The sequence below is a fragment of the Crocodylus siamensis genome, chromosome 11 (genome assembly GCF_052110815.1).
Source record: "Crocodylus siamensis isolate JL-2025a chromosome 11, ASM5211081v1, whole genome shotgun sequence".
Taxonomy (NCBI): Eukaryota; Metazoa; Chordata; order Crocodylia; family Crocodylidae; genus Crocodylus; species Crocodylus siamensis.
Genome location: NC_143405.1, coordinates 826114 through 839713, shown reverse-complemented (window position 1 = coordinate 839713; position 13600 = coordinate 826114). Strand labels below are relative to the sequence as shown.

The 13600-nt window shown below is 50.0% G+C and overlaps 2 protein-coding genes across 7 annotated transcripts in view; one reads left to right on the top strand and one right to left on the bottom strand.

Annotated features, from left to right (window-relative positions):
- LOC149855222 (uncharacterized) overlaps positions 1-13600 on the bottom strand; it is a 66302-nt gene that overhangs the window by 14039 nt on the left and 38663 nt on the right. The gene's annotated exons all lie outside the window — the stretch shown is intronic.
- MVB12B (multivesicular body subunit 12B) overlaps positions 1-13600 on the top strand; it is a 75978-nt gene that overhangs the window by 48239 nt on the left and 14139 nt on the right. Inside the window, exon 8 of one of the 5 annotated variants that reach the window (XM_090022445.1) lies at positions 4999-13597. The exons of the other annotated variants lie outside the window; for them this stretch is intronic. Coding sequence (XP_089878571.1) covers positions 4999-5015 — 17 coding nt within the window. The 3' untranslated portion in view covers positions 5016-13597. Of the gene's footprint in view, positions 1-4998; positions 13598-13600 lie in introns of those variants that run through there. 5 annotated transcript variants of the gene reach the window in all.

Below are 13600 nucleotides of genomic sequence, written 5' to 3'. Positions count from 1 at the left end.
TGGATGATGAATGCATCGCGGCCTGAGTTGGATCCTGCCAAGTAGGCCTTGCTGGCTGTCAGCCTTCTGTTCCTGCACAGGTAGACCTCATTAGTCACCGTGCGAGTGTGCCAGCTCACATTCACTGCTGTTCTGAGCACAGAAAACTTAATAATACAAGCCACGGTGCTGTCCCTTGTTTTCGTGAAGCAGTATCCTGAAATCTCTGCTTCCTTTCTGGCCAGTTGCTGGTTCCTGTTTCCGTGTGAAGCAATTAGCGCACGCTTGTTTCCAGACTGCCCACGTACGCGCTGCTTGAGCGCTGCGAGGTAGCCGCCGCGCAGTTGCGGGGAGATGAATGGCTGCGTCTGGTTGAAATATTTTTGTGGGCTGCGGATGTTCTTTTCCCTGCGAGGGCGGGAGAGATGCAGCAGGCGCCCCTCCATGCTAGGAGACTGGCGTGCTTATCTGTGGCTTGATTAATCAAAGCTAATTTGCATTCGCAAATGAGACTGATAAAAATGGAGTTACCTTTTCACCTTTAAAGTGGGGGGGAGGGGGATTATTTCTGGGGTGTCTTTCCTTTAAGTGATAAGCAACTCCTTTACCAATAAGGATGAAAATCCTTAATTTGTGCTAGCAAAAGGGGCTAATTATTATATAGTTAATTAGCATCTGGAAATGAGGATTATCTTAATTACAAAGCACAATTTCCCTAATAGCTACAAAACTGTAAGTTTGATCTGTGTGGAGATTGGTGACTATTATTATGTAATTAGTGATCATATTAATGGTGTGGAGTATTTAGATATAATTTGCATATGCAAATGAAATTTACCTGATAGAAATATGTGGCTCAGCTAATGACTCTGAGCACTTAAAAATTAGAATACATAATGAGCTCCAGCACCTTCTTTGCCGTTTTCTGATACTTTTGGGAGCTCTTCCTCCTGTAGCGAGCATCGGTGCCGCGGAGGCTTTGACACCGGCGTGGGGTCTCCGGGCTTGGAGCAGGTGATGTGAGCCGAGGGGGTCATCGCGCTCGTGCTCGGAGGTTGACGCTCGCTCGCTCGCCTTTGAGAATCGCACTGGGCCCCCCATGCAACACCTCCCTGCGCCCGCCTCAGTCTCCCTGCCTGCAGCCCTGGGCCGGCCCTTGCGGGTCATGCGCGTGGTGCTCCTGGGCTGCTGGCTCTGGGTGCTGGTCGCAACCCCTCCGGTGCTAGGTTGCAGGCCTCTGGTGCTCGGCCCCAACCCTTTGCCACACTGCTCCTTCGCACGGTGGCTGCCCCAGTTCCGGTGTGGTAGGACCTGCACGGCAGGGCGGGTGACGGTCGTTCTTTCCGAGCGCCTGGCGTTCGCAGCTTGCAAGGATCTCGGTTTTGTTTCTTGCGCGTTTCATACAGCTCTGAGCACGGAGGCGGCTTGGTAAGTGGGCCCTCCCTCTGCAAAGTGTTGTCCTGACTGCTCCGCCAGACCAGGGCTGCCAGGGTCAGCGAGGGTGGTCTGAGTGTTTGTGGTTACCGCGGTCTGTCTTGTCCCTGCTCTTGGCTCTAAACTTTACGTTACGTACTTCTACATCCACGTCCTGTGGGAGAGCAGCCAGCAGCAAGCCCGTGACCTATGGTGCCTCGCCTTCCAGATTTAGCCCTTGGGCTAACGAGGCACTTCAGAGTCAAGGGAAAGCCCCAAATATTTCACTGCAGCCTTTGCTTCACGCTGCATCTCCCTCCAAGGCAGGCAGTTGTACATACCCCAGAGACTGAGCAAATTATAACCCGAGCAGCATCTCAGCAAAGGAAAGCAAAGCCTCCATGGCGAGAGAGTGTAACACGGTGTAACACGCTCTCTGAACACGCCTGTGTTCGAAGCTGCGGGGCTCAGAACAACTCGCATGTAAAAACTGAGCGCGCTGGCAGGCAGCAGCCACTACTGAGCAGTGTTTCTCTCGGCTCAGAAATTCAGCCTCGAGTCTTGAAATACCAGCTCTGTCGTGGCACTTCTGGATATTTTTCTCATCACACCAAGTCGTGCATGCCTGTGTCTTATGCTTCTCCGAGGCAGACTAATTTTTACAAGTTTAACGAGGTCCTGGAATCTATCATCTAATTTAGAGGTCGGAGCAGTTGAAAGACATCCGTGTTTTGTTCCGGCTCAGAGACTAGGATATCACGACTGCCGAAATGCCCGCAACTTCTTCCCCTTCAAAAGTTCATTGGTCTTCCCTGGCCTCAAGTAAGATACCAGCTCTCTGTCTCGACTCTGCAAAAGTCCAGTACCACTGGCCTGTTTTGTATCTGGTCTGGTCTAATTAATTAAGGATTGTTGCTTGGAAGTGGCACATGGCTAGGTGTGATCTTTGAAGTTTAGTATGGCGGGAAGACTTCAAAGGAGACGTTTTATTAAAAAATAATAAAATCAAGAGCTTAACTCCTAAACACTTGCAATTTGAAGGACCTGTTTGAAGTCTCTCCACATACCTCAGATGCTAATACAGCCACAGCTCTGAAGAACCACTTAGCTGTTACCACCCGGCACTTAACCTTAGCTTTTTCATTTAAAAAAAATCAAAACCAGGAGTACTTTCTGTAGTCTTTTCCTGGCTTGATCCTGCCATAAAGAGCTGCCCATGTCGTTGCAGCAAGTTAGTGGCAGAGCCCAGTCGAGATACAGAGGAATTCGGAGGGTGGAGAGCCAATTAACAAATGGAAACGTTAAAAGTTGTTATGCAGTCAGCTGGGGGCAAAGCACCTGTCTTCTGCTCTTTATTTATTGCCATTGCAAGCAAAACAGAGAGCCTGACAAATGATTTCTCCACCTCAAGCTGCTGCCAAAGCTGGGAAGCACCCATTGCTCCCAGTGCCTGGGCTGGGCCCGGTGCAGTTCAGCAGTGTCCACTGGTACCTGCGTGTGCGCAGCAGCCTCGTGGGAGGTGCGACGTGACTTGTCTGCTCCCGTTCCTGGGCACTGCTAACACCCAGGGACAGAGGCGCACAGGAATTGCTGGCTTCTGGGACCTGGAAATGGCAGGAACCGCTTTAGAAATGTAGAAGAGCAGAAGCTGCGCCCTCCTCCAGAGGTGTCTGGGAACAGCAGGATCCGGCCGCGCTTGCAGGCATCTTGTTGGCACTGTTCCTTGCCTGGGCACAGCACACGCCCCGGCGGGCTGCCTCCAGCGAAGTGTGACCCTGCCGCGGGTCACATCTGTCCTGAGCCTGCACCTTCATTCCAGATCCTGCTCTGCCCCTCGGACTCCGCAGCGTGAGCATCAGGGGAACTGGAGGGGCAGGTACCACGCTCGGGGGTTGCGTGGTGATTCAGACTTTACTTCACGCGGGCGCAGCCAGAACGGTTACAGAGGACCTCGGCTCATGGAGCACGACAAGCAGGCTGACCTCGGTGGCTCTCTGGGGAGGGCCCTGGGCAGCCCAGCTATGGGTTCAGTATCAAGGGGCTTGAAGCACGTCCATGGCTGGGCTGGCGCCTTTCCCAGCCTCGTGTGGACTCGGGCAGCTCTGGGCTATTGCCCAGTCACCTTCCTCTCCAGGGGCGTCACGGCCTGCAGTGCCTCGTCCCCGGTCTGGGAGCTGCCCTGGTCTGCGCCTCTCGCCCCAGTTGCCTTGCCCCTCAGCTGAGTCGCTTGGTGCCGTGTGAGGATGCTCCCAGAAGGCTCATCTTGTGGGCTGGGACCCAAGGCTGCGTCTGACTTTCCTCTTTCAGGCCCCTGGGCTCCGTGGGGCTGTAGTGCCAGAGGCGGGAGCCAGTCTCCTCTTCACCCCAGCTCAATGGTGACACCCCAAGAGAGGAGCTTGGCCCTGCTTTACATGGTCTTCCAGCATACCAGTGACCCCAGGCTGCCTTGGGGAGTACCTTTCCTGGCCCAAAAGCTGCCATCAGCCCTGCCACGGGGCAAGGCACAGGGCTGTCCTGGTTCGAGGGCAGGCTGTAGGTTGTGCCCCTCCCAGAAATGCTCCTTGCAGTCGGGGCTGCTTTTGTTTCCTCTCATTAGACTGTTTGACTAATGACTGGCTGAGTCTGCCGAGCTATTCAGGGACTGGTGGACTCTGGCTAATCCTCTCTGAGCAGCCTGCGAAGGAAGCCTCTGTTGGAATGGCACAGATGGCAAGCCCAAACGACAAAGTAAACTACAATATGTCTTGGAGACACTGTCAGGCTGCAGCTTATTTGTCATGTCATGGCAGCCTGTTGGGTTAGGGAGTGACTGTGCCCCCCCCACACTCATGGTTTGAGAAATTATTTACAGTAGGGCTGCTCTGTGAGCTGCAGAAGAAACTGGAGAGAGGCCAGGAAAGCAGTGGTCAGCTTCCTAATGCTTTGGGGACTCTTCTTTGGGGTTTTCAGTTTTTGAAAAGATGAAAGCAAGGCATGGGGCCTCAAGCCCACAAATAAATGAGCATGGGCTCCAGGAGGGCAGCGTCCCGGGGGCAGCAGGATTTGTCTGGTTTGTCCCTTGAGGTTGCGCTATCATTAGTGCTGCGAAAACGTGTTGGTGGCGCTCCATCTGGGACAGGGTGCACAGTAGCGCAGAAGGAGCCTGCACATGTTTACTATTCAGGCTTGATATTTAAATGAGCATGTAGAGAAATACAGAAGTTTGGGGGCCTAACTGCACATTATGGAAAATGTGGCTTATTCTGGAAAAACCAGCATCCCCCACTTAATGCATGGCAGACTGTCATAAAACATTTCTCCATGTTATGAGTAGCTCACGATGTTACCTCCTTTTACATCTGGGTGCTCTGCAGAATCTTCCACGTGTTAGTAAAGCATTTCATAGGGAAAAAAACCCAAACTTAGCTAAGCTTGATTTGAGATTTTCAAAAGAAAGCAACAGTGCAGTAATGAGAACCAAAGCATCGGGTGCTTGAGGTGATATCAACTGCCCTGCTTAGCAATGCCACACTTTGTTCCAGAAGACAGAGATCATGGAGAATTCCCGAGGGAAAATGAATGAAGTTCAAAAGTTTCTAACCTTTCTTTGTTAAATTTTTTTGACAGAGTCTCTATGGTTTTAGTTGGCTGGGCTTTGCTGGACGATTGTCTAAAAAAGGATTTGAAGGAAATCTGTATAAATAAGACTTTTCAATTCACTTCAAGTCTCAGGAGTAGCTCCTGCCAAGCTGGATGCTGAGCTTTTGCAGCTGCCTGCACTGCCGCACACGGTATCCACCTGATGAGAGGGGCGTGGGGAGAGGTGTACTGGTGAAACCTGCCAAGGTCGGAGGGCTCTGTCATGCCTGTGTGGAGGAGAAGATTAAATACTCGTGTGCTGGAGTGGGACCTGTGGCAGGCTTCCTCCCAGTGCATGCTAATTTAACGAGAAGCAAACAGAACTGGAGCACTCCCTGACCCGTGTGTGCTGCCTTGCAGGGTCTGGGGAACCCCTTGCCCTGCCAGCTACACAGTGGCGATGCTTCTCTGGAGGCCCCGGCCCGTTGATGCTGAGCCACCTTTGTGAGCGTGGCTCCAGACTCAGGACCTGCAAGATCTGGTGGGTGCTGGAGGGGAAGGACCGGGTGGGTTTGATATGCCAGGGCAACAGCACACAAAGGTAACAATGCAGAGGGAGAGACACACTGACAAAGAAAGCCATGGCAGGGCACGCACTTCTCACCTGCAGGCCTGCTCGCAAGGGTGGCCACGGCATGGGGTCCTGCCTGGCCATGTGGGAGCGGCCTGTCAAATAACGGTGCCAGCACTTGTCTTCCTGGGCTGGATCATGAGCACTGGAGTCAGCAGAGGATGCTTGATGGACAGCTGCTGGAAGGGCCCTTCCTGATGGGGCCACCGCACTTCCTTGCTGTTGAGCCTCTCGAGCTCCCAGCTACTTGCCGTGTGTCATACGCTTACTTGCATCTATCAGGCCAGTCCTGCAATGGCTGCTTCTCCTCTGTGCTCAATAATGCTGTGAAATATGTGTTTTCTGCGGGAGGAAACATCTCCGTGGCAACCCCTGATTGCAAGATGGCAGCATGCTTGAAACGCTGTGTGGGACAGCAAGGTTGGGATCTGCACGGAAGATGAAGGGAGTTTGGTGCTAGCTCCTGTGTGAAGTTCAGTAGGATCTGCATGCAAGTTCCCCTCGGGTCGAATTTTCATTGGAGCCCCAAACCGTGAATGGCCAGTATCGTGTGATTTCATGCCTTGGTTTTCGGAGGTGGCAGTAACACCTGGAGGCCTCTGTGCTGGGTGCTGTACATGTGCACGAGTCACTGCCCCCAGACCTTGGATGCTGCTTTGGCTCTGTGCTATCTCAGGGTAGCAGGACACTTGTCCTTGGCACCAGCAAAGCAGTGCAGCGTCTTTGTGCCCTACGTCATGGGACTGCACAGTGATTCTGATTGCTGGCTGGAGAGTCGCCAGATTGGAACGCCTCTCGTGCCAGCTTTCTGTGCCCACCATTAACTTGTCTCCCATGTTCCCGAGATCTAGCTGAAAACAATGGAGACGTTATTTCCCTCTGGTAGTTGCATCCCCAACCAGGTAAGCTTGGCAGTGTCGATGAGCCAGTTTTCAGCTGTCTTTATGAGAGGCTCGTCTTTGCCCAGCATCAACAGGGCACTCTTGTCTCAAGGCTTGAGAGAGGCGGCAGAGGTTTGCACAATTACAACAAGCTATTTCTGGAATCTAAGATCTTTTAAATGTTAAAGGTGGCAGCGATATATTCGGTGTTTTTTCTATTGGATTAATAATGTTTAATTTGCAAAGCAATAAAGAGGAATGTTTTTGTAAGGGCTTTTTTTAATATCAGCAGTTGAAAATTCAAGTGTAAAAGGCCATGCAAAAAATAGCAATAAAAGAAATTCAAAGCTATAAAATCTTATGGTGAGAATTTAAATGCAAAAGTGGTTGTTATTTCCTTGGGACTCTAGGTATGTAAACTCTTCCATGTCTGCATATCCCCACAATAGTTGTGTGAAGGATTAGTGCTCACTGCAGTGTGCAAACTGAACCCTCCAAGCACTGAAGTAGCTATTCATCTATACCCAGGAGCTAAATATGACAATGTTAGCATTTTTCATTTCCCTGACGTTACCATTAATAAAGCAATGATCCAAAAGAAGCTTTGCTGAGTCTGTTCTTTATGCTTCCATCACTCACGACTAGATAATTTCACACAGGATCGTTTTTAAATTAAATGACGATAAAAGCGCTCTGCTGTTCTGTGTTCACTAGTTCATAGAAGTCTATCAAGTCATTAATGTGTCATGACAAACTGCTAGATGGATACAAGAGTAATTAATTATTTGCATAAATAACAGGTTGAACTTGGTGCTTTGAACCACAATGACATAAACATCAGTTCAGGGGCATCTTCAAACCTCTTGGAGACAGCTCGTCGAAAGGGTTAACTTATCCCAATATATCAGAAACCGTATCTTCCTCATTTCTAAAAGGCTCAAAAGCTTGGCTTGAGTTTTGATGCTTTTTGTGTTCTAAAGTTCGTCATTAATGGCCATTTTAAGGAAGCATCTGATCATTGGAGATTTCAATGAACAATTATACAGATTTTCATAATCACCATTAATCGCCACATATTTTTCAAGATAATTACAGCAATTATTATTTAGATTCCTCTTTTATGTGCACATTGTAAAAAAAAAAGAACAAGTGCTTATTATACTGGGTAGCATAGCGAACTACAGTCTTAAGTTCTTTGTCATCTAGAAACTCATTATGTTAGCGGATGCTGCCTATGAAAGTTCGTCAGTATGTGTAAATTAGGGTAGCATTGGCAGGTCTGATTATTTAAATCTGGTAGCTTTGCTAAAAATATAGTTATTCTAGAAAGATGAATTACTAATTTGACAACTGAGGTTTAGTTGGGATCTACAGCAAAAGAAGGAGGCGGTGTCTATCTGGAAGAGCGGGGTGACTTTCTCTTTAATATAGTGAGACAATTTCTAAGTGCGCTAACAAGTTGTATTTATAGAATAGAGTTTTGTGACATGCCCTTTAAAGGTTAATAATAAATCTTGGTAATTTGCAGCAAATTGCACTTGGAGACAGAAATCATTTAAAAACAGACACACTATTCAGTGTTTCTTCATCAAAGAAGAGATTGTTGTTTGGCTCTTGGTTCCCTTGCCTGCCACTTCCTGTTGGGGAATTCTCCGTTTGAGTCTATCCATCATGATTTGAGTTTTGGAGGAGTGCAATTCTCACTGCTGGCTCCTTGTGAGCCTTTTATCTAATTCCAGTGAATGAACTAATTAAATGTGACCCTCGGGGAGGAGCTGCTCCTTGGAGACGGTAAACAGTGGTTGAAAACGTTTTTCTCTCTGAAATTCCTTTCTGTTTTTTCAGTTCTGGTCTGAGGATGGTGCGTGCAGCTCGCTAATCTGATGCAGATGCAATAGGCACTCGTCTGTGGAGGGGAGGAAGCTGCCATCTTTGCTTCCCTGCTTTTTGTTCAGACAGCAGGAGCCTGGTTCTTTTCTCACTCTGGTTTTGCACTCCTGGTGCGTGCTGACATGATCAAGGTGTCTCTTGTGTCAGAAGGAAAGGCCCTTTGCTTAGCTTAGCTAGGGTTTTTTTCTCCTTTCCCTTGCTTAAAGATAACAGTGCAGATCTGTTCTGGGCAGAGGCTTGCTAGCTCGGAAGGGCAACGCCTGGATACGGAGTACAGATTCCTGTTTCCAATGCACAGGTGGTCAGGAGCAAGCGAAGTCCTTGCAGCTAGTTGCACACCTGCTTGGAGGCCACCAGTGTGTGAACAGCCTTGGGTCCAGTCCAGGACAGGAGAGCCATGAGATGCTAGTGAAATGACCGTCCCAATCTGGAGACCTTTTCCCAGCATGAACGGAGAGATCTAAAGGGACCGGGGATACTGAACTACCAGTATCACAGCCAGGTCTGGGGGAGCAGCACTGCTGCAGCCCATGTCGTGGTTCTTTGTGGGTAGAAGACAATGCTCCAGGTGCTTCGCACAATCTGTGCAGGATCATTGTTGGATCTCAGCACTGAGATGCTCTTACCGTACCATTCAAATGCAGAGGATTGCTGTGGATTGCGCACCTCTGCTGAGAGCTCTGCAGGATTTCAGAGAGCAATCTCCATTCTCTGTCCTCATGCGTTTCGTGGTGGAGGAACTGGACGGGGCGGTTCTGGAGATCCTCAGGAAGAGCAGCCCTCCTGGCTGGAGCTTATCAATCGCAGAATTGGCTTCTGGAGACCCATGTTGGTTCTTTGAGAGGCGCTTTTGGTGTGCAGGATCCATTACTGCATGTGTTTGCTTTTCCTAGCTCTCTGGGCGCATCTGGTGTCTTTTTTGGGAGCTTTCCCCATGTTCTTAACATGCCATGACGGAAGGGAAAGAGCTGGTGCAATGAGTGAGAGGTCTCCAGAGAAACATAGGAAGGCATCTCCTGTAGAAGTTAAGTTTCTATGCTAGTCTCTGGAGACCCACTTCCCTGTTGTGCTTGTAATGGTCGCAGTATCGCCTATCGCCCACCGACCGTCGTGTGAGGCCCCCGCAGCAGCTGTATTCATGCAAGTGGAACCCAAGGATTCCCACCGTTTATGCCGTAGCAAGACTGCTATCTCCATAGTAAATCGTTTGGCCTGACACTTAGTATATTTAATGTGAAGACTTGGAGATGTGTGTGAGGAGTCTTATTTTTAAATATTGCTAGTTACTTATCATAGATCTGATTCCAGTGGATAGGTAGTCCCTGTATCAGCTGTTTATAATGTAGGCCTCCATTATTCTCAGACAAGGCTACTTTAGGGACCTGTACCTTCTTGCTTCAATGTCATCTCGAAGGTGATGAATTCTTTTCCTTGGTAGACTTAGGATGAAGAGCTGAAAGTAGAAATACCCAAGCATAAGCTCTATTTAAGGTCTGTCTGTCTGTATTTGAAATACTCAACATTATATATAGTAGTAATTATCCAGGAGTCCTAGACGTTAATTCATTCTTAGGGTTTTGCTGACACTTATAATTTGTTAGATCTTTTCTTCCATTGTTTATGAGTTGAGATGAGCCCTTCAGCAGAAGGCTGGTTGGGAACGGACTCCAGCAGCTGATAGCTGACATTTTTAGGTGAATTCTGACAAGAGTGAGCCGAAGAACTGTGTAAGATCTGGGTCAGCCCTGTCAGAATGGACAGTGCTCTGGGAGACTAAGAGGAGAGCAAAGGAAAATAATCGTTCAAGAAATTTGAACAACTTTGCAAATAAGCAGGATTGTCAAGGGTTTCACCCGTGCGATGTTGGAAAAGGACGGGGTTTCCAAAGACAGGCTTCCCATGACAGCACGGATGCATGGGGGGAGAGTCCGGCCCGTGCAAGGCTGGAGCCCAGCCTTTTGCCTGAGGGATGAACATCACTTGTCAAGTGCCCATCTGTCGATTAAGCAAACATTTAACAGAAGAAGCCAGAAGTGAAGTCGCTGCATCTCCCATGTGCAGCAGGGCAGGATTTGTGGGAGCCTTCCTTTTCCTCTCTACTTGTCTCTTGCTTTTACATGCCCAACCTTGCACCGTCCAGACGTGTGTAGGAACAGGGTTATGCAGTGTGGACATTACAGTGTTCTTTGCTTTGAATCTGTATCCCTTAAAACAATGGGGATGCTGCTGAGTGTGAGGCAGGGGTTGCACAGCAGGCACAGTGTGGACGGAAGCTGGCCCTTGTCCCCTCTGGATTTTGGGTTAAGGAACTGTAGTGTCAAAGAGAGGCTTTCACCACTGTTTTCCCCATTTGTCGTGGTGTACGTCTGCTCCCAGTTGTGGCCCAGTTTGGTTCTGCGGAGCTCTGGGCCTTTCCTGGAACAATGGAAGCAGCTACCACAGGATGCAGCACCAGGAGCGGCCAACAAACTTCGCAAGCAGTGTCAGGATGCTGATGCTGGGCAAAGCCTGCGTGCAGCACTTCTCCTGCAGAGACTGCCAAGAGCTGCGAGAAGCAACAGGAGAAGAAAACCAAAGGCAGATGACGATGCAAAGCAGGGCACTGAAAGCCTCCTCTGGTTCTGGTTCCATTTGACTTGATTGTGCAGGTAGTTGGCTTCCTGCGTCATTGCCGAGCATGGTTTCCCCAAAGCCAGACACCACCACAGCTGCTGCTCTTCGCATGTGCTCTGCAGCGATTACTGTTCAAGTGACCCATCCGGGACTGCACTGGCAGGGGTGGGAGCTCCCTTGGTCACTCAGCTTGCTGGCAGTCAGTTGGATTCATGCTCCAAAAAGGAGATTTAGTCTCCGCCCCAGAACTGCCAAGCATTCGTGATGCTGGTTTGGAGAAGATGTCATGGGGAGCCCTGGCATTCAGAGCCCTGCAGTGGAGGGTGCCAGCCTGGCTGCCTGTGGCATGTTTGCAATCAGCTGCAGCAGTGGGGGCTGGGGCTGAGGCAGATGGGGGCTCTGGGGATGTCCACTGCAGCGTTTGCTTTGGCAGGGCACAGTCCCACTCGGAAGCAAGGAGAAGGGCCGGAGCTGTCACCCTGCCACATCCCACAGACTGCCTCGGCAAGGCTTCGGTTCAGCATCTGAGCGGATTTCGGTACGCAGCCCGGCCAGGGCCCCTCCGGGTATCTGCACTTGGCACCAAGCGCAGGTAGTGGGGCTGGCAGGAAAAAGCCTTTTCCTTTCTCCTGTCCCTGCCCGAGCAGGGCTGGTGGAGGGAGCTAGCGGTGACAGCTCAGTGCTTTATTTGTTTAAAGTTCCCTGAATCAGTAAGTATTTAAAATCCTCTTGACTTCTAGTGCCTGGCTATAAAAAGAACAGTTGAATGAGCTCATTGTTTTCTGATTTTTCCCTTTAATGTATTTTACAAACAGTCTGGTGACGGGCCTGACATGCTGATTCCTATGTACGTTCCCTTCACTTTGGGATTACAGCATTAATAACATACTTCCATGCATCATGCCATTTTTAAGCATGATCGTTATGATAAAGGGCATATACTTAATTACAGGCCTGCTTAATTACAGCTCTGTTGAAGCTCGTTTGTTTAGGAGAATGCTAATTGCGCTACTGAGCCTTTGGCACATCCTTGCTTTCATCCACCATGTGTTGTTCTGCACTGTGTATCAGCGTTTTGTTAACACTACCGGCCACAAAGGCTGAAGAAACCCGATGGTGGTTCTGTGCATGTTTTGCTGGTGCCAGAGAGGAAGCCTGCCCCCGTTTGGATTTCCTCCTCTAACACTTTACAAAAGCCAGTGGGCAACCGATCGGAGCGGCTGTCTGCGGTGGGGAAGACATTCTGGTTTTACAGGTTCCAGAGCTGCCTTCGCTGCATCGCGCGGCTGCGCCCGGTGCCTTGCGCACGTTGTTGTGCTGGCTGACACGCAGCACTCTCCTCGGGAGGGGAAGGCGCCCATGCGCCATGAGCCGGGGGCCCTCAGCATGAAATGTGCAAAGAGAGTGCGAATTACTGAATGAACCTAAGTCCCATGAGAACCATGACCTGAACTCCTCAGCGGGACTGGAAGCAGAGGTGCAGGGATGTTCAGAAGGCATCGCCAGGCACAATGACCTGTTTGGGGATTAAGGGGAGAACAGTTTAAAGGGTTAAAAGCGCATTGGAGGGGATTTATTTCTCCCAGGGCTGAAATCTGGAGAGATTGGGTGCAGCAGGCTGGCAGGTGTGGAGTAGCCGCAAAGCCTGTCTCAGATGCGTGCTCTGACCAGGGACTGGGCATTTTCTGGCAGCTCTGCAGAAGGTGCTGAAAGCTGCAGGTTTAGAAATCAGCCAGTTCATGTGTGCTGAGGCACCTTGGAAAGCGCACAGGGTGCCACGGGTGGGCCAGGTCTGCTGCGTGTCCACTGGATGATGCCAGGCGTCTGGGCCTCTGGACTGCATGCCACACAGTGGCCCAGTCCTCAGGTCTCTGTTACTTTGCTCTGTCGTGAGTATCTGTCTCCAGCTACCTGTCTCTTACATGTGCGTTATTGCTTGCTCTCTCTTGTTCTCATCAGTAGGAGACTGGCAAAGAGAGGTCATTTCTCCGTCATTTCCTCCCTACTGTTGCAGTGTGCTGTGCTCTGGGTGTGTTTGTGCTGGGTGTGTTTTTAAGGAACTCCCAAAAGTTTCTGACCCTCATACTGGACCCCTCCCTGTGTCGGCTGGTCTGTGCGAAGACTGGTGCTTTGTTCTGGGGAGACAAGAGCCATCTTGTCCTCTGAACCCAGCAATTGCTTACCCTCTCAGTAGGAAAACAGATCGGCTGAGGGGGGTTCCTGCTGCAGAGCAGTTCACATGCAGGCCGTTATTACACTGCTAGTGGCAACGGGAAGTCTGTCCTTTTGAAGAAGGCTTTGCATTTGTTCTCAGCTCTAAACACTGCCACACTTGAGGCTGGTTCTGTATGAAGACCAGCTGGATTGGGAACAGATTCACAAAACTTGCTCTATACATTTGCACACATGGACAAATAGATTGGGGGTATTATCTCTATTCCTGGCTCCCAGGTGAAAGGTTGTGGCCCATGCCATCACTGGACTGGCAGTGCAGTTAGGGGACTTCGCAGACGGGCCTGCCCCAGCTGGGAGTACCTTACCGGGACACTTGTCAGAAGTGGTGTCACTAATCCTTGGACTGTTTATGGAGCCTCCCTCCTGTATTGCTCACAGCCTCTCTCCCTGTGCTCTCTTC